The 27,687-nt window shown below is 49.8% G+C and overlaps 1 protein-coding gene across 4 annotated transcripts in view; it reads right to left on the minus strand.

The window, feature by feature from the left end:
- The window catches only part of TAF1 (TATA-box binding protein associated factor 1), a 132,554-nt gene that overhangs the window by 43,221 nt on the left and 61,646 nt on the right, over positions 1–27,687 (minus strand). For all 4 annotated transcript variants that reach the window (XM_050964889.1, XM_050964887.1, XM_050964888.1 and 1 more), the window contains 7 exons: positions 26,566–26,807; positions 18,084–18,297; positions 9,667–9,832; positions 7,233–7,444; positions 6,866–6,974; positions 6,134–6,232; positions 4,341–4,518 (listed from right to left, as the gene is read on the minus strand). In XM_050964889.1, coding sequence (XP_050820846.1) covers positions 4,341–4,518; positions 6,134–6,232; positions 6,866–6,974; positions 7,233–7,444; positions 9,667–9,832; positions 18,084–18,297; positions 26,566–26,807 — 1,220 coding nt within the window. The remainder of the gene's footprint in view (positions 1–4,340; positions 4,519–6,133; positions 6,233–6,865; positions 6,975–7,232; positions 7,445–9,666; positions 9,833–18,083; positions 18,298–26,565; positions 26,808–27,687) is intronic.

A 27,687-nucleotide genomic window follows, 5' to 3' on the forward strand; every position in this document is an offset into this window, starting at 1 on the left:
GTATATAGGGCCCTGCCAACCCGCCACCATTTCAGTTCCTTCTTGCTGGCAATGCTCCGAGAGGAGAGGCAGGTGCGTCTTGGAATGGACATGAGCAACACATGTCGAAGAACAACAGTTATGAAAGTTAGGGAGCTGTTTTTTCTGCTTTGAGTGCTTGCTCATGTCGATTCCAATTAAGTGACTACTGAGCAGGAACTCAGAGGTGAGGTCAGAGCTCAAGGGTCTGCTGATTGAAGCACCGCTCTGTCAAAGACTGCATCATCTCTAGCCTGCTGAGTAATGGCATAATGTGAGGTAAAGGTGTGGAATGAGAACCACGTTGCAGCCCTGCAAATTTCCTGGGTCAGAACCTGGGGGAGGAATGCTGCTGAAGATGCCTGTGCCCTTGTGGAGTGCACTGTCAGCATGGGGACAGGTACTTTTGCCAGGTCAGAGCACATTTGGTTGCACGTTGTAATCCATAATGAAATTCTTTGAAAATAGACTGGGAGCAATTTCATTCCATCTGCTACTGCGATGAATAGTTGAGCAGATTTTCAAAATGGCTTTGTTCGTTTGATATAGAAGGCTAATGCCCGGCAAACTTTCAAGGAGTGGAGTTTTTGTTCCCAGCTGTTTGCATGCAGCTTGGGGTAGAAAACTAGGAGAAAAAAATATCCTGATTAACACGAAACTGGGAGACAACTTTCGGGAGGAAAGCCAGGTGCAGCCAAAGCTGAACCTTGTTCTTATAAACACTGTGTAAGGACGCTCAGACGTTAGCGCCCTAAGTTCGGATGCTGTCCTGGCAGAGGTTATTGCTACATAGAATGCTACCTTCCATGAGAGATAGAGCAGAGAGCATGTCACAAGTGGGGTCCCATTAGTTTGGAAAGAACCAGGTTAAGGTCCCAGGCTGGGACTGGCTGCCATATTAGAGGATATAACCTGTCAAGCCCTGTAAGAAAGTGTCCAAGTATTTGGTTAGTGAAGACTGACTGGCCTGCAAATGGCAGCCAAGTGGACTTTTATTGGTGACACAGAAAGCCCTGGCTACTTTAGATGTAGAAGGTAGTCCAAGATAAAGAGTATTGCCAAGTGCATAGGAGATGTATTTTTGCAATAACCAAATTGTGAATCTTTTCTATTTGGCTAGGTAGGTGGGCCTAGTGGACCGTTTCCTACTTCCAAGGAGGACTTCCCTAACTGGATCAGAGCAAGCCATCTTTTAGCCATGGAGTTTCCAAGCCATGAGGTAGAGAGGTTCAAGGATGGGATGCTGAAGGTGGCTGTGGTCCTGAGTCATCAGGTCCAGGAGCTGTGGTAAGGTCATCAGGGCTTCCACTGACATCTCCAGAAGAGACGTGTACCAGTGCTGATGTGGCCAAGCTGGAGTTATCAATATCACCAAGGCTTTGTCCCTCTGAACTTTGAGTAGCACCTTTTGGATGAGTGGGATGGATGGAAATGTGTAAAGGAGGTGGTCCTTCGAGGGAAGAAGGAACACGTCTGCAATTAAGCCCTAGTCTTTTTATATAAAACGTCACTGTTGTATTGTGTGTCATGACTGACACACATCTCCCCTCCAAGTGAGCTTGGAAGGTCTGGCATGCCAGATGGACTGCCATGCCAGACAGACTGCCTTCAACTTTTTGATGTTGATGTGAAGTGAGAGCTCCACTTGGACTAGAGGCCTTCAGTCCTGAGCTCCCCTAGATGCGCTCCCCAACCCATCACTAACATGTCTGTAACCAGTGACAGGAATGGCTGAGGTTTGGAGTAGGGAATACCCACACATATCACTGACAGGTTGAGCCACCATAGAAGACACTCAAGAACCGGTTGGGAAAGAGTGACTACCTGGTTTAGACTGCCCCAGTTTGGTCGATACACCAAGGCTAGCCACACCTGAAGAGCTTGGAGTCTCAGTCTGACATGCTGCACTGTGTAAGTACAGGCAGCCATGTGGCCCAGGTGCTTTAGGCAATTCCTTGCTGTGGTGGTAGGGAATTGTCAAAGACCTTGTATATTGTTGCAACAGGTCTGAAAACACAACTCTGGTAGAAATGCTCTTGCCTGCTTTGAGTCCGGTGCCAGGAGCTTGGGGACCAGTGCAACTCCCCTGCCTGTCCACTGCCACAGGGTAGCGGTGACCAGTGCTGAGGGGATGGTGACCGACATAGTACCATCGCTGGCTTGCCTCGGGACAGCACCGACAGTCTCGAGCATGCCGCTGCTTTTGAGCTCGGTGCCCTGTCTTACCTAGGTGGAGAAGGTAGCACTGTGAATGTGATAAGTTCTCTCACCACCTCAAAGGTATCCAGCGTGGAGGGCAACTCCAGCGCAACGGTCCTTTTGATGCAATTCCCCCAAACACTTCAAGCAGGAAGTGTGGGGGTCATTCCTGGGCATAGGCTTGCTACAATCTGCACAAGATTTAAACCCCAGGGACTGAGGCATGCCCCAGTACTGCAGGGGGACACGATGAGGGGTACCCTCAGAACAATTCCCTACTGGAATTCTAACTATATACTGACTGACTAATAACTACTGATTTAACTATTTACAGGAGAAAAGTCTGAAGACTACTAGGGAGAAAGGCTTGCCAAAGCAAGAGAACAAGCATTCTGGCTAACCATCACAGGCGGTAAGAAGGAAGTGAAGTGGCAGTGGGTTGACAGGACCCTATATATGGTGCCATGGAGGCACTATTCCAGGAGATGCCTGAGTCAAACCGACTGGTACTGCTAGGTGAAAAATCTTCCAGCTACTGTGCATGTGTGGTGCGCACACCCCCTGACTGGAATTGATTGAGCAAGCACTTAAAAACCACTCATTATTCTAGCCCTCATGTTTGTGAAGAAAACACGGAAAACCAACTGAGCAAAGATGGGTGCTTCCTTTGTGAATGAAGTGGCTACAGATTTTCCAGACTACTGCAGAATCCAGGGAGGTCTACCAGAGTTTAAGTCCTGTTTGCCGCTGAATACATGGGGCCTGGAATATGGCAAGGCCTAGCACTTATGTAGTGCCTAATATTTGTACAGAATACTTGTCAGATAAAAAGTTGTGTTAACTGGAGTCACAATAGGGCTGCCTCACAGTGGTTCAGTGAATAAGCACTTTTACCCAGCAACTGCATGTTGCTTTATAAAATCTAAAGATTCATTTTTCAAAAACAGGTTTCTGGCTGGGACAAAAACCCTGAAGACACCAACCAAATGTAAATCACTATAGTGATGTCTGCCTGAAGCCAGCCCACACTACAAAGTTTTGTCAGCATACTTACATCGGCAGGGTGTGAAAGAACCACACCCTTGACTAACATAGCTCTGCCAAAAAAAAACCATGCAAACACAGCTGTCCTGGTGACAGTCCTTTTGCTGGTATAAACTCCGCTAGAGGATCTAAGTCTCCACTGGGGGGTTCTGCTGGCATTGCTGTATCAGCAAAGCCTTTGGCTATGTCTACACCACGGACCTTGCAGCAGCACAGCTGCACCACTACAGCTGTGCCACTGTAAGGTCTCCCAGGTAAGCTGCTCTTTGCCAGCAGGAGAGAACCCTCCCGTCGGCATAATTAAACCATCCCCAAATGACTGGCATTAGCTACGTCGGCAGTAGAGTCTCTCCTGCAGACATAGTGCTGTCCACATCAGCACTTTTGCTGATGCAACTTATGTCGGTCAGAAACGGTTTTTTTCACATCCATGACCAACAGAAGTGGTAGTCTAGACAAAGCCTTTTAACAAAGGCTACTCCTCAGTTTGCAGAATATGAAGTAATAGACTTGAGAGGTGTGAACTGCCACAATTCACTTCAAGGAATGTATAGATTCTGAAGTATAATATGGCAATGTAAATACTAACATTGGTAACTATCTCACTGCTGATCAAATTTTGAAAGAAAAGAGAAGGATGATCATATGGTAAAGTGCAATCTACCAAGAATGACTCATTTTGGCTTCACCTGTGGACAGAGCTCGGGTTATGGCCAGAAATTAACAGGGTACCTCCACCCACAAATCTGACTTCCTGTTGATAAAGTTTTCATTACTTTCTAACTGCCCAAGCCTGTTATTTTGTTTTGTATAGACAGATTTTAGAGTTCACCCCTTCTAAATTTATAACAACTAATTTATTGTCCTCCTGATATCTTTGAAGAAATCTGTTATATTCATCTTATCCATTTTGACAGCGTTAACTTTGCTGCTTTCATCTTTTCCCTGCAATGTATGAGAGTTTTCCCCCTCCCATGCCACCAGATTCCATACACAAGGCATATGCACAATTCTCATTACAGCACAACACAGCTCACCAGACGAAAAACTGAACCTCAGTGTTTTAGGGAGTTTCCTACCATTGTACGTTGCACTGTTCTTCACAATCAGCTCCAGGTGTTCACGGAACTCTTCCCGGGAAGGGTATAGACGTTTACGGACATTTTCACGCAGTGTCTGTAGGTCCATAGGCCGTGTAATGATTTTGTAATAGTCTTTCACAACCTTTGCATTAACAGGTGTGTGAAAAGGGTATGTCTGAGGAATACAAAACAGAACGGACATTCAGTCCCATCAACCTCCACAAGCAGAACAGGCAGCAGATCAGAGGCCCTTTAGGGTGTGTCTACATGGCATTTTGGAGTGAGCCTCCCAGTCCGGTCAATAGACTTGGGGTATCCGGGCTCATGCTAGCACTCTAAAAACGGCTGCATAGACAGCACTTTGAAGTTCAGGTCGGGCTCAAGTTTGGGCTTTGAGGTCTACCCCCCTCCTTAGGCTTCAGAGCCCAACCTGCAACTTCAAAGCGCTGTCTGCACAGCTATTTTTAGAGTACTAATGTGAGCCCCACTACTCCAAGTCTATCAACCCGGACTGGGAGGCTTGCTCCAAAACGCTGTGTAGACATACCTACTAAGTTACATATGCTGAAGACCACCTGTATGTAACTGTGGTATTTTGTTTCTCTCCACAGAATTTACTATTCTATTATGACTTTGCCACCACTCTGAGGACTTCAGTGGGAGTTACTGGGTGTTCAGCACTTTTGAAAGTAGGTTTACTTACACAGTAGCCTAAATAAGAAATTTAACTTTCGACTCCTATTTTTGTAAATCTTGGCTAATATTTTAAAATCAATTCCATCTTTATCTAAAACCAGAAACAAGTCTATATTCAATAGCTCTCTCCAAAGTCCCACATTAATTTTTAAATTAATGGAGATATACCAATCTCCTAGAACTGGAAGGGACCTCGAAAGGTCATCAAGTCCAGCCCCCTACCTTCACTAGCAGGACTAAGTACTGATTTTGCCCCAGATTCCTAAGTGGCCCCCTCAAGGATTGAACTCATAATCCTGGGTTTAGCAGGCCAATGCTCAAACCACTGAGCTAGCCCTCTCCCCATATAATACAATTATAAAGCTGTATAAATTGCTGCACAATTGTCCTTTTTGTATCCACTCTAATTGTGCTCCAGAGATTCTAAACGTTTATTTTAAAAAAATTCACTAATCCTTACCATTGCAAAGATAATCTTCAAAGTGTGAAATAAATATAAGCCAATACAATGTCGTCTATGAGTCTGGTGACAGCTTTGAAAGCATAGATCAGAATGCAAGAGCTTATTAGTGTGGTATTGAATCTGAAGCTTAACGACGAAACGTCAACATTGTGAATTATTCCACTGCTGATCATTTAAAAAGAAACATGAAGCTAATCTACTTACTAATTGTTGGATTAGTAACAAATAATGGGGTGGGAATGAAAAATTCAACCCCTTCTCCCCACATTGATCCTCTCCCCCCTTTACTGCTCAGATGACAGTAGGGAAATGAAAGCAGAGATGTATCACCTCCCCAGTGCCAAAAAGGCTTAACTACTTTCCCTGATTCCAAAAGCCCCAGTTACCACATTGCCTAGACATCTATGATTCATTTACTCTTACTGAAAATACCCTGCAGCACCATAAACTGAACAATTGAGGGCAATATTCAAGGGATGCAAGTCTGACTGGACTGGATCAAGGAGGCAGTGACAGTGAGAGAGCTTGCGGGGGCAGTGTTGTGTAATTCTTGGGTCTCAGATTCAGCCACGGAACTCAACCTATCAGCCTACTTAGGACACAGAACTTTGACCATACAGGCTAAACTTACATTGGGAAGATCTCTCATATCGTTGATAATGCCCTCTAGAATCGATGACAAAGTTACCATAGGGTCCGTTCGTCGCCGATGGATGGACTTGTGAGGCCGCTGAAGAAATCACAAGTAGGAAGTTATGGCAAAATAGAAATCTAAACAAGTTCTCTGCAGGTTTAGTTTATTAATTCTATAGGTGGATATGCAGATACATGCCTCGTGCTGTACTATGGATGGCCAAGAGCAGTGTAAGGACTGAACAGGATGGACAATGGATAAGGCTGCGAGTCTGTCACGGATTCTGTGACTTTCCATGACCTCTGAGACTTCTGCAGTGCCAGGCAGCCCCTGGGCCAGCTTCAGCAGTTTGGGGGTGGGGGAGACCATTTACCTCAGAGTCAGGGGCTCCCACTGGCATGGCCCTACAGCTTCTAGGTGGAGGGGTCAGGGGGCTCCACATGCTGCCTGCACCTGCAGGCCCCGCCCCCCCCAGCAGAGGTCCCAGGCCACATGCCGCTGCCTGTGCCCAACCCCATCCCCCGAGCACCCACAGACACCCCCCCTTCAAGAACCCACAAGTTTTAGTTAGGCTATATAATAAAAGTCAAGGACAGGTCATAGACTGTGAATTTTTGTTTACTGCCCATGATCTGTCCATGACTTTTACTAAAAATACCCGTGACTAAAATGTAGCCTTAACAATTGGACATGGAAACTAAAAACTGATCCAATGATATCTACACTCACATTCAAGTAATCGCAATGAACTGTGGTCCCAACTCGCCGCTTTTTCTTTGGAGGAAGCTGCTGTTTAGGGAACTTCAAGACCAGTGATTTCCTGCGAACCTCATCTGCACTAGAGAAAAGAAATAGACCTCTCATTTCCTTCGCATCTCTTACCAACAAGATTGTTTGCACCCCAGAATCAGCATGGATCCTGTCTGGTACAATACCAAGCTCAATCAGGATTTAAATACTACATTCATCAACAATATATCCAAAACCCACCCACTTTACTCCTGTGTCTACTGCACCTGTGATGTTTATGTATCTTGCATCAGCCCACAGATTGCCTTTCTCACCACCCATCCCTGACCTCCAGTCCTGCCCTCACCTCTCAATCAGTTGCTTTCCGAGAACAATTTTGGTCCCTTCCACTTTGATAAGCTCTTCGTTATCATTGTGAATGACTGTCTTTTCCAGCTCTTCCTCCTGCTCCTCTGTCATGGCAACAGGGTTGGAGGGTGGGGCATTTGTTTGATAGTAGAGGGGACAGAATTTATTAGTTCTCATGTGTCCAATTGCACCACAGGCTCCACATTTTAACTGCAAAAAAGATATACAAGATGAACAATTAAAATGTATTCAGAGTTTAAGGCCAGATGAGAACTACAGATCATCTAGTCTGACCTTACATATCACAAGCCATTAAATTTCACCCAGTTATCCATTTTAAGCCCTGTATAATTTGTGCTTGGTTGAAGTATCAGTTCCAGAAAGGCATCTAGGTCTTAATCTGAAGTCAGAGACAGAGAATCCACCATTTGATTTAGAAAATAGATAATTATCAATTTACCAATCAGATAGCAGCTTCTTACCGGCCTGATGTTCTAGCTCCACATAACATATAAAGGAAATAATTAGTGCTGTTGATTAATCACAGTTAACTCACGAGATTAACTCGAAAAATTAATCAAGATTAATCACACTTAAATAATAGAATATCAATTGCAATTTATTAAATATTTCTGGATTTTTTTTACGTTTTCAAATATATTGATTTCTATTACAACAGAATACAAAGTGTATAGTGCTCGCTTTATGTTATTTTTAATTACAAATATTTGCACTGTAAAAATGATAATAGTATTTTTCAATTCACCTCAGACAAGTACTGTAGTGAACTCTCTCATTAAAGTGTAACTTACAACTGTAGAATTTTTTTTGTTACATAACTACACTCAAAAACAAAACAGTGTAAAACTTTAGCGCCTACAAGTCCACTCAGTCCTACTTCTTGTTTAGCCAATTGCTAAGACAAACAAGTTTGTTTACATTTATGGGAGATCATGCTGCCTGCTTCTTATTTACATCACCAGGAAGTGAGAACAAGCATTTGCATGGCACTTTTGTAGCCGGCTTTGCAAGGTAGTTACATGCCAGATATGCTAAACATTCATATGTCCCTTCATGCTTCAGCCACCATTCCAGAGGACATGCTTCCATGCTGATGATGCTTGTTTAAAAAAAAAAAAAAAAAGATGTATTAACTAAATTTATGACTGAACTCCCTGGGAGAGAATTGTATGTCTCCTGTTCTGTTTTACCCAAGTACTGCCATATATTTCATGTTATAGCAGTCTCGGATGATGACCCAGCACATCTTGTTTGTTTTAAGAACACTCACCACAGATTTGATAAAACGCAAAGAAGGTACCAATGTCAGATTTCTAAAAATAGCTACTGCACTCAACCCAAGGTTTAAGAATCTGAAGTGCCGTCCAAAATCTGAGAGGGACGAGGTGTGGAGCATGCTTTCAGAAGCCTTAAAAGAGCAACACTCAGCTGTGGAAACTACAGAACCCAAACCACCAAAAAAGAAAATCAACCTTCTGCTGGTGGCATCTGATTCAGATGATGAAAATTAATATGCATCAGTCTGCTCTTCTTTGGATCGTTATCAAGCAGAACACGTAATAAGCATGGACGCATGTTCCGTGGAATGATGGTTGAAGCATTAAGGGGCATATGAATCTTTAGCACATCTGGTACTTAAATATCTTGCAACACCAGCTACAACAGTGCCATGGAAATGCCTGTTCTCACTTTCAGGTGACATTGTAAACAAGAAGCAGGCAGCATTATCTCCTGCAAATTGTAACCAAACTTGTTTGTCTGAGCGATTGGCTGAAGTAGGGCTGAGTGGACTTGTAGGCTCTAAAGTTTTACAACATTCTTTTATTTTTGAGTGCAGTTATGTAACAATAACAAAAATCTACATTTTTAAGTTCAACTTTCATGATAAAGAGATTGCACTACGGTACTTGTATGAGGTGAACTGAAAAACGCTATTTATTTCTTTTGTTTTTTACAGTGCAAATATTTGTAATAAAAAATAAATATAAAGTGAGCACTGTACACTTTGATTTCAGTTACAATAGAATACAATATATTTGAAAATGTAGAAGACATCCAAAAATATTAAAATCAATGGTATTCTATTATTGTTTAACAGCACGATTAATCATGATTCATTTTTCTAATCGCTTGACAGCCAAAAATTGCTCACGTCATGGTAAGAGTCGTTAGCATTTATCTGGAAGTACTGGACCTGGGATATTCTGGACCATGTTATAGAGCAAAACTAAGCATGGAGTGCGTGACTTATACTTGATATTAAGACCCTGGAAACAGCACCTATGTTATCATATCCTATCCCATAGTTTTCTCCTCTTTCTTCTATCCAAATGAGAAGAAGGTTTGTTAGGACACTGTATTCCATTGCCTTTTTTCCCTTGGATTGCTTTTTTTACTTGATGCTCAGTTACCTTCAGATCTGGCCGCTCCTTCATTTTCTTGGGTTTTTTCTCTGGTGGGCCCTTAAGTTTTTCTTTTTCCTGGTTTCGTTTGAGCCGCCTTAACTGCTCCTGGATCCTGCGTCGCTCCTTCCGCATCTCCTCCCGGTGCTGCTCATCAAAGAGGGCAAATTTTCGTCTGGAACACAAAGGTTTTAATCTAGGTCTACAAGTGGCCAAGCATCCTTCTGCTAGCCCAGTTTTCCTGGAACTTGAACACCCACAGTAGGATTCCTCCCAGAGGAGCCAGAGTGGAGGAACAGCAGAGCCTTATCCGCAAACCTTGATGAAAAGCACTAGTATTTTTGTTTAAACTCTTCCTCCCGTGAACTGGATTTATCTAGTTTCACTGATGGGAGCAGTGATCCCTAAAAAAGTCAGCATGCATAGGTGGATGGGCAGTAGAACAAGATCTCTTTCCCAACGCAGCAATTGCGAGCACATGTCAACAACACTCCCAGGCATGGCCAGTCCTGGAGTGAAGGAGTCACTTGAGATTCTGACTAGTTGACCCACAAGGCACTGGTCACAGACTATCTGGACAACTCAGTCTATTTTTTAGATATACTGTAAATTTACTAAACTAGAAGGTACAAAATATTTTTAAAATTCCTATGTTAAAAGAATATTAGGATTACAAAGTCAAGCATTCAGATTGCCCGTGCAACCTTAATTCAGCCCTTTAATGCAGATGCATTATGATACAACCTTTAATTACAAGATCACATCCTATTTTTTCCACAGGTCCCTGCCTCATTCAGTGCACAAGATAAATGGTGTTCTCTGAATGGGTAGCTATTAAATATGTTTCTTTATCCTTATCATGCAATGACCTCAGACCTCATTTACCACACACCATCCAAACCCTACACTGAGTACAGAATTATTAATTTCCTCATGGATTTTTCTATTGTGTTCATCACTGTAAATTTTCAAGTGCTTCATAAACATTAATTAATTTATTTTCTAACACCATTCTGAGCTTAGAGGAGGAGATTATCCCTATTTTCCAGATTGGAAACTGAGGCACAAAGAGATTAAGGTCAAAACGGTCAGACGTGTCCACTAATTCAGGGAGCCCAATTTGAAATGCTTAGGATATATACAAGGCAGTCAATTTAAGATTCCATTAGCAGCCTCTGGTTTTAATACAAAACTGAAAAATCAGAAATTCTGTCACGCGGAATCATAATGAGCCCCACATAAGTCTTGACAGGGCTGAAAACTTTAGATCTACAGGACAGTCCTCTGCCACTTGAGCTAAAAGAGTAACTAGTAGCAGCACTAAGCTATTATCCTCCATGTGGAGCAGTCACTAGATGGAGAGACACAAACTTTGCTAGTGGCTTTTATAACTTTTTGCTAGTCAGCAGAGAAACACAGGGAATCAGAAATTTTGGATTCTGTTCCAGGTTCTAGTGAGGGATGTTCTCTAGTTGTTTCAGACTCTTTCTGCCTATCCCTGTTCCTCCTACCCCCTGTGCAGCTAAAATGAGCTACTGTAGCGGTAATCCTACCCAATCTCTGCAGCACTGGACTAGCGCATGCTAAGCATAAATAGAATTTTTGCAGAATTTATTTACTAGCCTCTGACAAACCTCTGAACACATACAAATAGCATTTTCAGAGGCTTACATGCAGCTGGAATTTCGCTGGTATTTCACAGAGACAACAAAAAAGGCAGCCCTATAACCTGAGAGCAACCACCCCCTGCCAACATTCAAGTTCGTGCACTACAGTCTAAAGGTGCTAGAGCTTCTCAAATAAATGGTTATAATAATTTACACTGGCAAAACTTTTCCATTTGCTGAAGTGGCGGAACCATCTTTGTTTAAACTTTCCAAAAAATTCAGCCAGAGACAGATATCTAGCATAAAAATTTTCAGCCCAAATGATTAATGTCTGGCAGAGTTATAAAGCGATTGAAAAAAGACGGTTACTCACGTTTGTAACTGTTGTTCTTCGAGATGTGTTGCTCATATCCATTCCAGTTAGGTGTGCGCGCCGCGCGTGCACGCTCGTCGGAAGATTTTTACCCTAGCAACTCCAGTGGGTCGGCAGGTCGCCCCCTGGAGTGGCGCCGCCATGGCACTGGATATATACGCCTGCCGGCCCGCCCGCTCCTCAGTTCCTTCTTGCCAGCTACTCCGACAGTGGGGAAGGAGGGTGGGTTTGGAATGGATATGAGCAACACATCTCGAAGAACAACAGTTACAAAGGTGAGTAACCGTCTTTTCTTCTTCGAGTGCTTGTTCATATCCATTCCAGTTAGGTGATTCCCAAGCCTTACCTAGGCGGTGGGGTCGGAGTGAGATGTTGCAGAGTGCAATACGGCGGAGTCGAAGGCTGAGTCATCCCTAGACTGCTGAGCCAGGGCATAGTGGGAGGCAAAGGTGTGGACAGAGGACCAGGTCGCTGCATGACAGATTTCATGAATGGGCACGTGAGCGAGGAAAGCAGCTGGTGAGGCCTGAGCCCTGGTGGAGTGCGCAGTCACGTGGCCCATGGGACGTGAGCTAAGTCATAACAGGCGCGGATGCACAACATTACCCAAGAGGAAATCCGCTGCGAGGAGACAGGAAGCCCCTTGATACGTTCAGCCACCGCGACAAAGAGTTGGGGGGTTCTGCGGAATGGCTTAGTGCGCTCTATATGAAAAGCGAGCGCTCTACGAACGTCTAGGGAGTGTAGCTGCTGCTCCCTGCGAGACGAATGCGGTTTTGGGAAGAAGACAGGGAGGAAGATCTCCTGGTTAACGTGGAAGGCCGATACCACTTTGGAGAGAAAGGCCGGACGCTGTCACAACTGCACCTTGTCCCTGTGGAACACAGTATACGGGGGATCCACTGTGAGGGCCCGAAGTTCCGAGACCCGTCTCGCGGACATGATGGCCACCAGGAAAGCGGTTTTCCAGGAGAGGCAGAGAAGGGAGCAAGTTGCTAACGGTTCGAAAGGAGGGGACATGAGTCTAGCAAGAACCAGGTTAAGATCCCATGTTGGGGTAGGGCAGCGTACTTGAGGGTAGAGGCGCTCTAGGCCCTTAAGGAACCTAGACACCATCGGATGAGAAAACACCAAGCGGCCATCCTCTCCTGGGTGGAATGTAGAGATGGCCGCCAAGTGGACCCTCAGAGATGATACCGCCAAGCCCGTTGTTTGAGGGACCAGAGGTAATCCAAGATGTTGGATATGGAGACCTCAGCGGGAACGAAGTTCCACTCCATGCACCAGCACGCGAAACGCTTCCACTTGGCCAAATATGTAGCTCCAGTGGAAAGCTTCCTGCTACCCAGGAGTACCTGCTGCACTGAGGTGGAGCAACACAGCTCAGACTGAGTCAGCCACGTAGGAGCCATGCTGTGAAGTGGAGCGACTCAAGGTCTGGGTGACGGAGCTTGCCGTGGTCCTGGGTGATCAGGTCCAGGTGAAGAGGTAGGGGAACAGGGTCGGCTATGGATAGGTCTAGCAACATGGTGTACCAGTGCTGTCGAGGCCACGCTGGAGCTATCATGATCAAGTGGGCTTTGCCCCTGCGTGCTTTCAATAGGACCTCGTGGACGAGTGGAAACGGAGGAAAGGCGTACAGCAGGTGCGTCGTCCACGGCACAAGGAAGGCGTCCGCCACTGAACCCGGTGAGAGGTCTTGAAAGGAGCAGAACGTCTGGCATTTCCTGTTCCCACGGGAAGCAAAGAGGTCTATCCGAGGAAACCCCCACTTCCGGAAGGGCAAAAGAGCAAAGTCCTGGCGAAGGGACCATTTGTGGGAAAGGAAGGATCTGCTGAGGCGATCCGCCAGCATGTTCCGAACTCCTGGGAGAAAGGACGCGATGAGGTGTATAGAATGGGCTATGCAGAAGTCCCATAGTCGTAAGGTTTCTTGACACGGGGTGAAGATCTCGTGCCGCCCTGTTTGTTTATATAGTGCATGGCTGTTGTGTGTCAGTATTCACCGACAGCACAACAGCCCTGCAAATGTTGCCGGAACGTCTGACAAGCGAGGCGGACCGCTCTCAGCTCCAGGACATTGATATGGAGGTCCAGCTCGTGAGATGACCAACGGCCTTGGGTGCGTAGGTGCCCGAGGTGAGCCCCCCAACCGAGGGATGATGCGTCCGCTGTCAGGGATGCCGAGGGCTGGGGCGGGTGGAACAGGAGCCCCGCACACACTATGGAGGGATCCAGCCACCACAGGAAGGAGTCTAGCACGGTCGAGGGAATGGTGACGACCATGTCCATAGGATCCCTGGCTGGACGGTATTGCGAGTTGAGCCAGGACTGGAGGGGCCGCAGGCGCAGTCTTGCGTAGTTCATTACAAACGTGCAGGCCGCCATGTGGCCCAAGAGAGCGAGGCAAGTGCACACCGAAGTTGGCGGCGCCACTTGCAGCCTCCAGATGATGGCCGTCAGAGCCTGGAACCGTGGCAGTGGTAGGCAGGCTTTGGCAAGAGTCGAGTCCAAGGTGGCACCAATAAACTCTATCCTCTGAGTGGGGATTAGAGTCGATTTTTCCACATTGATCATTAGACCTAGATGTAGGAAAAGGTTCTTGACAATGCAGACGTGACTGAGGACTCGCGTCTCGGAGGTCCCGCGGATAAGCCAGTCGTCTAGATACGGAAAGACATATATCCGACTGCGGCGAAGGTGGGCGGCAACTACAGCCATATATTTGATGAATACCCTTGGGGCTGCAGAGAGGCCGAACAGGAGGACCGCGAACTGGAAATGCTGCCCGTTGACCGCGAACCGGAGGAACCTCCTGTGAGGTGGGAAGATGGCTATGTGGAAGTAGGCATCTTGCATGTCGAGGGTGGCATACTAGTCTCCAGGGATGGGATAATGGTCCCCAGGGATACCATACAGAACTTCAACTTTACCATGTATCTGTAGAGTTTCTGCAGATCGAGGATTAGTCTGAGACCTTCCTTCGCCTTCAGGATCAGGAAATAGCGGGAATAAAACCCCTTGCCCCGCTCGTGCTCCGGTACCTCCTCTATGGCTCCTTTGGCAAGGAGCGTTTGCACCTCCTGTAGGAGGAGTTGCTTGTGAGAGGGGTTCCTGAAGAGGGACGAGAAAGGGAGGTGGAAGGGGGGGTTTGAAATAAATTGTAGGTGGTATCCAAGTTCCAACGTGCGTAGGACCCAACGATCTGATGTTAGCTGGGACCACGCAGGGAGGAAAAAGGAAAGACGGTTGGAAAAGAGTGGGGACGGATCCTTTAAAGAAACTGGTACAACGCTCTCGGGCGCACCTTCAAAAGGAAGGTTTTGGCCCGGAGGAAGGCTTGGAGGAGCTTTGGTTCTGGCCCCCTTGGTTGCCTGATCGCCTCCGGCGCCCGTTTCTGCCTCGCCGTCTGGCGAAGTCTTATCTCTGCCGAGGTTGAGGGTAAGGGCGGTGTTGTTGGGGTCAGAAGGGCCTGCGCTGAGTTACAGGCATGTGTATCCCTAACAAGCGCATAATGACCCTGTTGTCTTTTAGGCTCTGCAGCCTAGAGTCAGTTTTGTCCAAAAACAGCCCTTGACCCTCGAATGGAAGGTCCTGAATAGTGTGCTGGAGCTCCGGGGGGAGGCCGGAGACCTGCAGCCACGAGATACGGCGCATAGTCACGCCAGAGGCCAGAGTCCTGGTGGCTGAGTCTGCGGCGTCCAGGGAAGCTTGGAAGGAAGTTCTCACAACCTTTTTTCCCTCGTCAAGGATCGCCGAGAACTCCTGCCGTGCGTCCTGCGGAAGCAGCTCCTTAAATTTGTCTGCCGCCGCCCAGGTGTTGTAGCTATAGCGGCTAAGGAGGGCTTGCTGGTTGGACACACGGAGCTGGAGGGCTCCTGCAGAGTAAACTTTTCACCCTAGCAAGTCCATGCGCCTCAGGTCCTTCGATTTAGGGGCTGGGGCCTGCTGGCCATGGCGCTCCCTCTCGTTAACCGACTGGACGACGAGGGAGCAAGGAAGAGGATGTACATATAGATATTCATAGCCCTTTGAGGGCACCATGTATTTGCGCTCTACTCCTCGCGCAGCGGGCAGAACAGAGGCCAGAGACTGCCAGATTGTAGTAGCATTGGCCTGTATGGTCTTAAATGGGAGGGCCACTCTAGTGGGGGCATCAGATGACAATATGTCCACCACTGGGTCTTGGACCTCTGGGACCTCCTCGGCTTGCAAGTTCATGTTCTGTGCAACACGCCTGAGGACGTCCTGGTGGGCCCTGAGGTCAACTGGAGGAGGGCTGGCCGACGAGGTTCCAGCTACAGCCTCGTCAGGGGAGGATGAAGAGGAGAGACCTGGAATGAGTGGGTCTGATGAGGGTTCTGCCTGAAGGATAGTGTCCGCCTCCCTGGGGAGCTCGGAGCCTTGAGGCTGGGTTAACCCTTCCTCCATAGGAGAAGGGGGAGGACAGGTAATCCTGGCCTCCGGTGCCCTGTGCTCCGAGGCTGTCGAGCATGGTGGACCTGGGAGAGGGCCTTGGGCCTGATGGTACGCCCAGGGCGTCCAGAATCCCCATGGCTGCGGACCATGATCTTGAGGCTGGGGTTCGCTGAACAAGGCAGCAGGCACGTCGGTGTCTGGGGCGTATGCACTGTCCACCTGAGATGACACGGACGGCTGTCGGGATGGCCATGGAGGAGCCGAACGAGGTTCGTATGAGTCCCTCGCTCCCATCGTTGGAGATCTCCTCGGTGCCGGGTATCGGTACCGGGAATCATATCGGTGCCGAGACCGAGATCGGGACCTGCAACCAGTGCGGTGCCGGGAGGTCGACCTGGATCTCGAGCGTCTGCGGTGGGACCAGCTGCGAGAGTCTCGGTGCCAAGAGCGGTGCCTAGAGTCAGAGCGGTATTGAGAGTACCGACCGGGATGAGAGGTGGATCTGTGCCGCGAGTACGACCAGTGCCGCCTGGGTGAGTGGTGCCAGGACTGCGAGCGGCGTTGAGATCGGGACCGACCATGAGACCTTGAGCGGTGCCGGCCCGTCGACTCCAGCGAAAGAGGCCTTATAGCGGCAGGCTTGCCTCTGGAATGCAGAACCCGCACCGGCGGTGCCAGGGGTTGAGGCAGGGCAGACTCAGTCATCGCAATAAGGTCTCTGGCCGAGGAGAATGTCTCCAGCGTGGAGGGGACCGTCAGCTCGACCACGGGTCTCACTGGGGAGCTCTCCTGGACCGGACTCGATGGCCCTCTCAGGACCGGAGTCGATGGTACCACGGTCATCGGTGCATGGCAAGGGTAGATGCCAGGCGATCCGGACGAGTCTGCACCGAAGGTGCGGCAGAAGTTGAAGGCCTTCGGTCAGGTCCCTGCGCCGGAGAAGGCCGGTGCCGAGGTGTCTTGGTGGAGCTGGCGCGGTCCGGTGCCGGAGGAGCGCTGTCAGTGCTCGGTGCCGAGGACGGAGGGTTAAGGGCTGCCTCCATAAGGAGAGTCTTTAATCGAAAGTCCCTCTCCTTTTTAGTCCGCGGCTTAAATGCCTTGCAAATGCGGCACTTGTCAGAGATGTGCGATTCCCCGAGGCACTTTAGGCAAGAGTCGTGGGGATCGCTTGTGGGCAGCAGCTTTTTACAGGCCAAGCACGGTTTAAACCCTGGTGAACCTGGCATGGGCCCGGGCACGGGGAAGGGCTAGAGCCCAAACCCCGCTAAACTATGTACAACAACTAACTAACAACTATAAACTATAAAACTAATTATACTATGGACTAAGTCAACTATATACAACAAGAGATCAAATGAGTGAAGAGAAGCTAGGGAAGTGGAGGACAGCTAAGCTGCACTCCACTGTTCCAACGACCGACACAGATGGTAAGAAGGAACTGAGGAGCGGGTGGGTCGGCAGGGGTATATATCCAGCGCCATGGCGGCGCCACTCCAGTGGGCGACCTGCCGACCCACTGGAGTTGCTAGGGTAAAAATCTTCCGACAAGAGCGCACACCTAACTGGAATGGATATGAGCAATCACTCGAAGAACAAGGTCTTACAATGGAAAGAGTTAGGCAACCTTAACTGTAAGTGTGGCTGCTTTCTTCACCTACAATAATCCCAGACATCAGCACTGCTGAGGAAATTCAACCACATTAAAAGACAACAACATGTTTTAAACAGAGGGAAATAATGTGTACTTGGACAATTGTATTGGAGATTTTCACCTCTCTCTCGAGTATTAGGTACTGGATAAAGCCAGAGACTGCTCCATAGGCCATGAGGAACATATCTCTTCCTGCCATGCAGCAGGCATAAAAGCCATCCCAACTGCAGCCAAAAGAGTGCATTCTCAATTCAGTTATACTGGATTCACTATTTTTCAGCAGTAATTCCCCACAGTTAGGAACTGCACTCTACATAACTGTGCCAACACTCTATATAACTGATGCCAGAAGGAAATGAAAAGTCTAAGGCCTTACATGAACTCTTCATCCTTGGTGGTCCGTATTCGGCTGTAGGCATCAATGACAGAGGGCTTACGAACTGTCTCACACCGCACATACTCTTTCCCATCCTCATCTCGAAACGTGCGATAGATTTTGAGGCGACGGCCAGTGGCAGAGGAATTGAGACTGGTTACAGAGGCAGTGTCATCATCTTTGTGAGAGCCTGCTGAGGTGCCCGAAGCTGATGCTACAAAAGAGATTATTTTAAGGGTTTCCAAAACAGTTCATGCTCTAGAAATTTTACATTCCCTTTGTCCAGAGAGATCATGACACCCCAATACCAGAGACCAAAGACAGGGACAAACCTGTTTGCTTGAGAATCTAAAATGCCATCTCTAGAATCTAGGATGCAGGTGTAAGGCATGCAGATACCATGGTATGAGCAGAAAGATAGGATGAGCAGTTAGAAAGATTCATCTAGGCACGTTCTTTTATTGGTGCTCATCAACGCACTATCAGCGTCAACAAGGATTTCACATATTAACTGGGAAAAGTGAAACCGTGAAAAGTTAAACCGTGGCACCCAAGTGTTATATAAATATCTAGGTCATACACATGTAACTTCTGTCATTTCTTCCATTGCAATTTCAGCCTAGATATCTGCACTATGTATCTTCCCTGGACAGAAGGAAGAAAGATCTGACAGAGGAACCCAAGATTCAGCAGTAATGCAATCAATTACTGAAAGGCAAGAACAAACAATATGAGCACTTGGTCCTTAAAAGGACATCTCATAACATGCAGTCCATAACCCTGAAAGAAAGGAAAACAACTGGGTCAGTCATGCCCACACATCTTCCTAGAAGCAGAGTTCTGGAACAAGTTCTCCTGTAAAACACTTTTGTTCTGGCCTGCAAATTCGGACTTTACAAAACAGACCCCAACAGTCCAGAGGCCCCTTTCCTTCATTATCGGATGGGGCTGGCTTTTGTTTATAGTCAATGGTTTTAGTTAAGCTGTCCTTGTGAATTCTCTCCACTCTGAAAAGAGATGTGGTTACAAACCTCTTTACAGAATTTCCCAGCAGAGCTGTTTCCATTAGGTCTTGTAGGAATGGCTAACTCAATAGCCCTCCCTTTTTTCATTTCTCTCAGGCTACAAGTTGCCACTGACCTAGTGGAGTGTTTCCTGATCCCATGTGGAGTTTTGTCTGCCCTGATTGCTGCTACTACCTATTTAAACACTGTTGCCTTAGAGGCTCCGTTTTCTTTACGAACGGCATATATAAACACATAACGCATCTGACTTTCTGAAGGCTCAGTTCTGTGCAAGCAGAAATCCAAGACACTCCTGACATCCAGCCTGCTTGTCCTAGACCTTCTGTCAGCCAAAGGAAAATTTGGTAATGCCCTCGTGGTTAAATGTCCCCTCCGTCAAAGTACTTTCTTCTAGTCTGAGTTTTCTGCCCACAGTGGCAATACCACATTACAGATCAACCCAGTGTCGATTCAATAGTGATCAATTTTAATCAGAATAAGATGTAACAACAATGATGGTCTGACCAACTGTGCACTGCTGGAAGTTGTTTTTGTGGAGGTGAGATGTTTTACCAGCATGGTAAGGACATATCACAATACTGTAGCGTAGACAAGCCCTAGGTGTAGATGTACTCCAAATTACACTCTTCTCTGCTGAGGCACTACAGGATAGCTGCCCGAGTTTTTCCAGAATAAATTGCTACAACACAGTGTGGTAGATTTGGACACACAAACAGGACTAAAGCCTAGAAAATCTATTGCACATATGTAACTGTGGTGTAACCAGATGAGGATGTCTCAAATTGTTAAAACAACATTGTACTAGTTATAGAGTAAATAAAGCCCTAGAGCAGTGGTTTTCATACTTTTTTCATTTGCTGACCCCTAAAAAATTTCAAATGGAGGTGTGGACCCCTCTGGAAATCTTAGACATAGTCTGTGGGCTCCTAGGTTGAAAATCACTGCTGCAGAAAATAGTCTGCAAACCTCTCTCAAGAGTAAAGGAATTCTGAGCAGAAAGCAGCACTTGACATCCTAAACAAATCAGCCCAAATTTGATAGCTTTATAACAGAACTACAAAATCAGCAGGCAAAAGGAAGAGTAGATATTAATCTTCACTCCTTAAGCTAAACCATCTATGTGCTTGGGGGTAGGAAAACAATACCACCCTCCACCTCTTTCAAACAAACACATCAATGCATAATTATGAGGATTATGCACTTTTCTCTGAAGCAACAGTTCAGACAGGACACTGGGCTACACAAAGCACTGGTCTGGTTGAATAAGATGGTTACTCACCTTTGTAACTGTTGTTCTTCAAGATGTGTTGCTCACATCCATTCCAGTTAGGTGTGCGCGCCGCGCGTGCACGCTCGTCGGAAACTTTTTACCCTAGCAACTCCAGTGGGCCGGCAGGTCGCCCCCTAGAGTGGCGCCGCCATGGCACCCAATATATACCCCTGCCGGCCCACCCGCTCCTCAGTTCCTTCTTGCCGGCTACTCCGACAGTGGGGAAGGAGGGCGGGTGTGGAATGGATGTGAGCAACACATCTCGAAGAACAACAGTTACAAAGGTGAGTAACCGTCTTTTCTTCTTCGAGTGATTGCTCACATCCATTCCAGTTAGGTGAATCCCAAGCCATACCTAGGCGGTGGGGTCGGAGTGAGAAGTCGTGGCATGGAGCACTGCAGATCCGAAGGCCGCGTCCTCTCTGGACTGCTGGACCAGGGCGTAGTGGGAAGCAAAGGTGTGGACCGATGACCAGGTCGCTGCCCGACAGATTTCCTGGATGGGCACACGGGCGAGGAAAGCCAGCGACGACGCCTGCGCCCTGGTAGAATGCGCAGTCACACGGCCCGTAGGAACGTGGGCCAGCTCATAGCAGGTCCTGATACAGGATGTTACCCACGAGGATAACCTCTGCGAGGAAATGGGAAGCCCCTTCATGCGGTCCGCTACTGCCACGAAAAGTTGGGGGGATTTGCGGAACGGTTTGGTCCTCTCCACATAGAACGCGAGAGCCCTACGGACATCAAGCGAGTGGAGTTGTTGCTCCCTGCATGAAGAATGAGGTTTCGGGAAAAAAAACCGGGAGGAATATCTCTTGGTTGACGTGGAAGGCTGAGACCACCTTGGGGAGAAAGGCAGGGTGCGGCCTCAGCTGCACCTTATCTTTATGGAAGACTGTATACGGGGGATCTACCGTGAGAGCCCGGAGTTCCGACACCCGTCTAGCTGAGGTAATAGCTACTAGAAAGGCAGTCTTCCAAGAAAGATAGAGCAGGGAGCAAGTAGCTAACGGCTCGAAGGGGGGCCCCATGAGCCGAGACAACACCAGGTTAAGATCCCAGGTCGGGGCAGGGAGTCAGACGTTAGGGTACAGACGTTCCAGCCCCTTCAGGAATCTAGTCACCGTCGGGTGAGAAAAAACGGAGCGGCCATCCCCACCCGGGTGAAAGGTGGAGATAGCCGCCAGGTGGACCAGCAGGGACGAGATCGCCAAGCCCTGTTGTTTGAGGGACCAAATATAGTCCAAAATATTGGCCACCGAAATTTCCATCGGGAGGAGACCTTTCTCCATGCACCAACAGGAGAAACGGTTCCACTTGGCCGAGTATGTCGCTCTAGTGGAAGGCTTCCTGCTGCCCAAGAGTACCTCACGTACCGGGGTGGAGCAGCGCAACTCAGAACTGGTCAGCCACGCAGGAGCCACGCTGCTAGGTGCAGCGACTGGAGGTCCGGGTGACAGAGAGTTCCGTGGTCCTGGGTGATCAGGTCCGGGTGAAGGGGCAGGGGAACTGGGTCGGCTATGGCCAGGTCCAGCAACATGGGGTACCAATGCTGTCTGGGCCACGCCGGGGCTACCATGATCACGCGGGCCCTGTCCCTGCGCACCTTCAGAAGGACCCTGTGGACCAGCGGGAACGGGGGGAACGCGTAGAACAAGTGGGTCGTCCACGGAATAAGGAAGGCGTCCGCTATAGACCCGGGTTCCCGACCCTGAAAGGAGCAGAACGCCTGGCATTTCCTGTTCCCCCTGGACGCGAAGAGGTCCACTCGGGGACAACCCCACCTCTGGAAGATCGAGAGGGCGACGTCCGGGCGAAGGGACCACTCGTGCGAGAGGAAGGATCTGCTCAGGCGGTCCGCCAGCGTGTTCCGTACTCCGGGGAGGAAGGAAGCTGTGAGGTGAATGGAGTGGGCTATACAAAAGTCCCAGAGTCGCATCGCCTCGTGACATAGGGGAGAGGATCTTGTGCCGCCCTGCTTGTTGATATAGTACATGGTCGTCGTGTTGTCGGTAAATACCGCGACACAACGACCCCGAAGCTGGTGACAGAACGTTTGACAAGCAAGGCGGACCGCTCTCAACTCCCGCATGTTGATGTGTAGCTTCACCTCCTGTGGGGACCACAGGCCTTGTGTTCTCAGGGTTCCCAGGTGGGCCCCCCAGCCGAGATCTGAGGCATCCGTCGTTAGGGACACCGAGGGCTGGGGCGGGTGGAATGGGAGCCCCGCACACACTACAGACTGGTCTAGCCACCAGCTGAGAGAATCCAACACTCCCTGGGGGACTGTGATCAGCATGTCTAGTGGTTGCCTTGCCGGCCGGTAATGTGCGATGAGCCACGACTGGAGGGGCCTCATGCGGAGCCGTGCGTACCCAGTCACAAATGTGCAGGCTGCCATATGGCCTAACAGGGTTAGACATGTCCGTATCGATGTCAAGGGGGCTGTCAGCAAGCGCTGAACGATCGCCGACAACGCCTGGAACCTTGGCAACGGCAGAAGGGCCCTGGCCACGGTGGAATCCAGGACGGCCCCAATGAACTCAACCCTCTGCGAGGGGAGCAGGGTGGATTTGTCCACGTTGATCATGAGGCCCAAGGTAGCAAACAGGCCGGTGATCCTGCAGACGTGGCTGCAGACCTGCAGCTCCGACGTGCCCCAAATTAACCAATCGTCGAGGTAAGGGAACACGTGAATGCGACTGCGCCGAAGATGTGCCACAACGACGGCCATGCATTTTGTGAATACCCTCGGAGCCGTAGAAAGGCCAAATGGGAGGACTGCAAATTGGTAGTGAAGGCGGCCCACCACGAATCGAAGGAAACGTCTGTGGTGTGGCCATATGGCAATATGAAAATAAGCGTCCTGCATGTCGAGGGCGGCGTACCAGTCTCCCGGATCCAGGGATGGGATAATGGTCCCCAGGGATACCATGCGGAACTTCAACTTCACTACGTATTTGTTGAGCTCTCGCAGGTCGAGGATAGGCCTGAGGCCTCCCTTGGCCTTGGGGATCAGAAAGTAGCGGGAATAAAACCCCTTGCCTTTCTCGTTTTCCGGAACCGCCTCTATAGCTCCTTTGTTGAGGAGCGTCTGTACCTCCTGCCGAAGGAATTGCTCGTGAGAGGGGTCCCTGAAGAGGGACGAGGAAGGGGGGCGGGAGGGAGGAAATGATACAAACTGCAGGCGGTATCCCGTCTGCACCGTGCGTAAGACCCAGCGGTCGGATGTTATTTGGGTCCACGCCGGGAGGAAAAACGAAAGGCGGTTGGAAAACGGGGGGGAAGGACCCGTGGGGGAAACTGGTACTGCGCCCTCGGGCGCACCTTCAAAACGAAGGTTTGGGTCCAGGCGGGGCTTTGGAGGAGCTCTGATTCTGCCCCCCTTGGTTCCCCGACTGCCTGCGCCTTCCATTTCTGCCGCGGCGCCTATTAAGGTCCTGCCGCTGGCGGAACTGGGGGTATGGCCGACGCTGCTGCTGTTGCTGCGGCCGGAAGGGTCTGCGTTGCGTCCCAGGCATGTGCATCCCAAGGGAGCGCATAATGACCCGATTGTCCTTAAGACTTTTCAGTCTGGGGTCTGTCTTCTCCGAGAACAGGCCCTGGCCTTCGAACGGGAGGTCCTGGATGGTGTATTGGAGCTCCGGTGGAAGGCCAGAAACCTGAAGCCAGGAGATGCGGCGCATCGTTACCCCCGAGGCGAGGGTACGGGCAGCCGAGTCTGCAGCGTCCAAGGAGGCCTGCAACGAGGTTCGTGCAACCTTCTTGCCCTCGTCAAGAATCGCCGCAAATTCTTGACGAGCCTCTTGTGGCAGCAGTTCTTTGAATTTGTCCGCTGCCACCCAAGAGTTAAATGCGTAGCAGCTAAGAAGGGCTTGTTGATTGGAAACCCTGAGCTGAAGGGCCCCAGCCGAATAGACCTTGCGGCCGAGGAGGTCCATACGCCTGGCCTCCTTGGATTTGGGGGCTGGGGCTTCCTGTCCGTGACGCTCCCTCTCGTTCACCAACTGCACCACCAGGGAACATGGTGTCAGGTGAATGTGGAGGTACTCATAGCCCTTGGAGGGGGCCATGTACTTCCTTTCGACGCCCCTCGCAGTAGGGGGGATGGAGGCCGGTGACTGCCAGATTGTATTGGCGTTGGCCTGGATCGTCCTAATGAAGGGTAGGGCGACCCTGGTGGGAGCATCGGAGGAGAGGATGCTGACGACGGGGTCCTCGATCTCAGAGACCTCCTCAGCTTGCAGGCTCAGATTCCGTGCTACGTGCCTGAGGAGATCCTGATGTGCCCTGAGATCTAGCGGAGGAGGGCGATTGGAGGAAGTGCCAGCCACCGCTTCGTCAGGAGAAGAGGATGAGGAGACCCCTGGCAAGAAAGTGTCCAGCGGGGGGTCCGCCTCAGCCCTCGCCTCTGGCTCAGGAGGGAGACCAGGGTCTTGTTGCTTCGATCCGTCCTCCCCGTCCGGGGAGGGAGGGGGGCGAGACAACGACGCCTCCGGCGCCCTGTGCTCTGCCGTTGCAGGCCTAGGAGGAAGCTGTTGGGGGCCCTGGGCTTGATGGTACGCCCAGGGTGTCCAGAACGCCCACTGCTGCGGACCCTGGTCCTGTTGCGGAGGGTCTTGGAAAAGAGCCGCTTGTCTGTCGGTGCCCAGCGCATATACGCTGTCCGCCTGTGATGACACCGACGGCTGTCTGGAAGGCCATGGAGGGGCCGACCGCGGCTGGTAAGAGTCTCCGCGGTCTGGCACCGAAGATGTTCTCGGTGCCGGGGACCGGTACCGGGAGTCATACCGGTGCCGGGATCGGGACCGGGTTCTGTCTCGGTGCCGGGATCTGGACCGGTACCAGCCGCTGCCTCGGTGCCGGGATCGGGACCGGGACCTGCCACCAACGCGGTGTCGGGAGGTCGACCGGGACCGGGACCTGCCACCAGCTCGGTGCCAGGAGGTCGACCGGTGCGTTGATCGACGGCGGGACTGGCTCCTAGAGTCCCGGTGCCGGTATCGGCGGCTGGAGTCAGACCGTGACCGTCTGGAGGCCGATCGGTGCCGCAAGTATGAACGGTACCGTCGAGGGGAGCGGTGCTGAGACTGCAAGCGGCGGCGGGATCTTGAGCGACCGTGGTGGCGGGACCGCGAGCGTGAGTCCCGAGACGGCGCCGTCATCATGGGCTTGCCCCTGGACGCTACCCGCACCGGAGGTACCGGGGGTGGAGGCTGAGTTGACTCAGTCAGGGCAATGAGGTCCCGTGCCGAGGCGAAGGTCTCTGGAGTGGATGGGACCAATAGCTCAACCCCAGATCTTATGGGGGAGCTCGGCGGGACCGGACTCGACGGACCCACCGGGCCCGGAGTCGACGGTGCCGGTAGCGCCGCGGCAGATGTCGATGCCGGGCGCTCCACTCGAGTCTGCCTGGATGGAGTTGCAGACTTCGAGGGTCTTGCTTCTGCACCCGGTGCCGGGGAAGGTCGGTGCCGGGGAGTCTTTCCGGTGCCGGTGCGATCCGGTGCCGGTGTAGAGATGACGGTCTGTGAAGCTGCTGGGTCAAGTGCCGCTTCCATTAGGAGAGTCCTAAGTCTCTGGTCTCTCTCCTTCTTTGTTCTGGGCTTAAAAGCCTTGCAAATGCGGCACTTGTCCAACCTGTGCGATTCCCCCAGGCACTTTAGACACGCGTCGTGAGGGTCGCTGGTCGGCATAGGCTTCTTACAGGCCGCACATTGCTTAAAGCCCGGCGAACCAGGCATGAGCCCGGTGCCGGGTGCCGGAAAGGGCTACAGCCCAAACCGGCTAACAACTATCTACAATATTATTTACACTATTAACTATATAACTAACTATACTTAACCACTAACTCACAACCGTAGAACAAGCAAAGCTAGGGACGTGGAGGACAGCTATGCCGCGCTCCACAGTTCCAACGACCGACATGGCGGTAAGAAGAAACTGAGGAGCGGGTGGGCCGGCAGGGGTATATATTGGGTGCCATGGCGGCGCCACTCTAGGGGGCGACTTGCCGGCCCACTGGAGTTGCTAGGGTAAAAAGTTTCTGACGAGCGTGCACGCACGGCGCGCACACCTAACTGGAATGGATGTGAGCAATCACTCGAAGAAGAAACAGCCATTTCTAGGTACTTCACACCAGCATCATATCTCCTGCCCCTGCACCCCACTTATTGCAATCACTCACACAATCCTTTTTTGTCTCTCCTGTCCTTTTTGCTCCTTTCCTTGTCATTGCCACTGTCTTCTCCCAGAAGCATCCTTTGCAGCTCCTTCCGCTCCTGTTCTTCTCTCTCCCGAGACAGCTGTGAGCTGGTTTTCTTGTTCTGTAACATATTCTCAATATTCTTTCCCATCTCCTCGAAGTCACTGTCCTCAGCTGAGCTGCTGTCTGTGTCTGTTGATAAGATCTCAGTTGATTCTAAAACTCTGAAACAGGAGACCGCTTCAAAGTCAGTTATCTTACAAACCACAAGTACCTCACCATCTACCCCAACCCTTCATGCATAAATGAGAGAACAAAAGTGACAGCAGTAGGTATAAAACCAGCTCTCCCAAAGAGTAGCCTGGAATGTACACAAACCCCTCAAACTGTTAATCAGCTCTTCCGCTTCAGCCATCCTGCAGCTTCTGCTCCCAGAAGGATCCCAAACTCAATACTCCTCCTCTCATTCAATTGTCCTTCTCTTCACAGTGATAGTCCAATCATCTGCCTACCCTGCTGGCTCTCAGACCAACGTTTTGTTTGAAGAACCTGGGGCTGGTTACACTGAAAAGTTACATCAGCATAACTACAACTCTCAGGGCTATAAAAAATCCACACCCCCGAGAGACGTAGTTAAGCCGACCTAATCCCTAGGTGTAGTTAGAGCCAGGCTGATAGAAGAGCTCTTCTATAGCTACCGCCTCTTAGAGAGGTGGATTACCGACAGCAAAGGGAGAACCCCTCCTGTTGCTGCGATATGTGTCTACACTGAAGTGCTGCTGCAGCTGTGCTGCTGTAGCATTTTAAGTGTAGATAAAGCCTTGGATTGGAGATGTAAATGTTATGAGCTACAGTAACACAGAGAAGGGTGTGGAGCCAGTAGTTGCTACCCAACAGAGACAGGGGTAAGAAGCTAGAAACTGTGGGCCTAGAAACAGAGCTCTGTGGAATATCATATCACACCTGTCAGGGTGTGGTGTCAGACTTCCATTCCTGATCTTTCCCAAAAGATCTGCAACCAAGAGAACACCAAAACCATCCCGATATGTTCTATAAACATTCCCAGAAAGCCCACATCCTCAGTGCTCTATTAACGTGGCTCAG

Source organism: Gopherus flavomarginatus, chromosome 8 (genome assembly GCF_025201925.1).
Source record: "Gopherus flavomarginatus isolate rGopFla2 chromosome 8, rGopFla2.mat.asm, whole genome shotgun sequence".
Taxonomy (NCBI): Eukaryota; Metazoa; Chordata; order Testudines; family Testudinidae; genus Gopherus; species Gopherus flavomarginatus.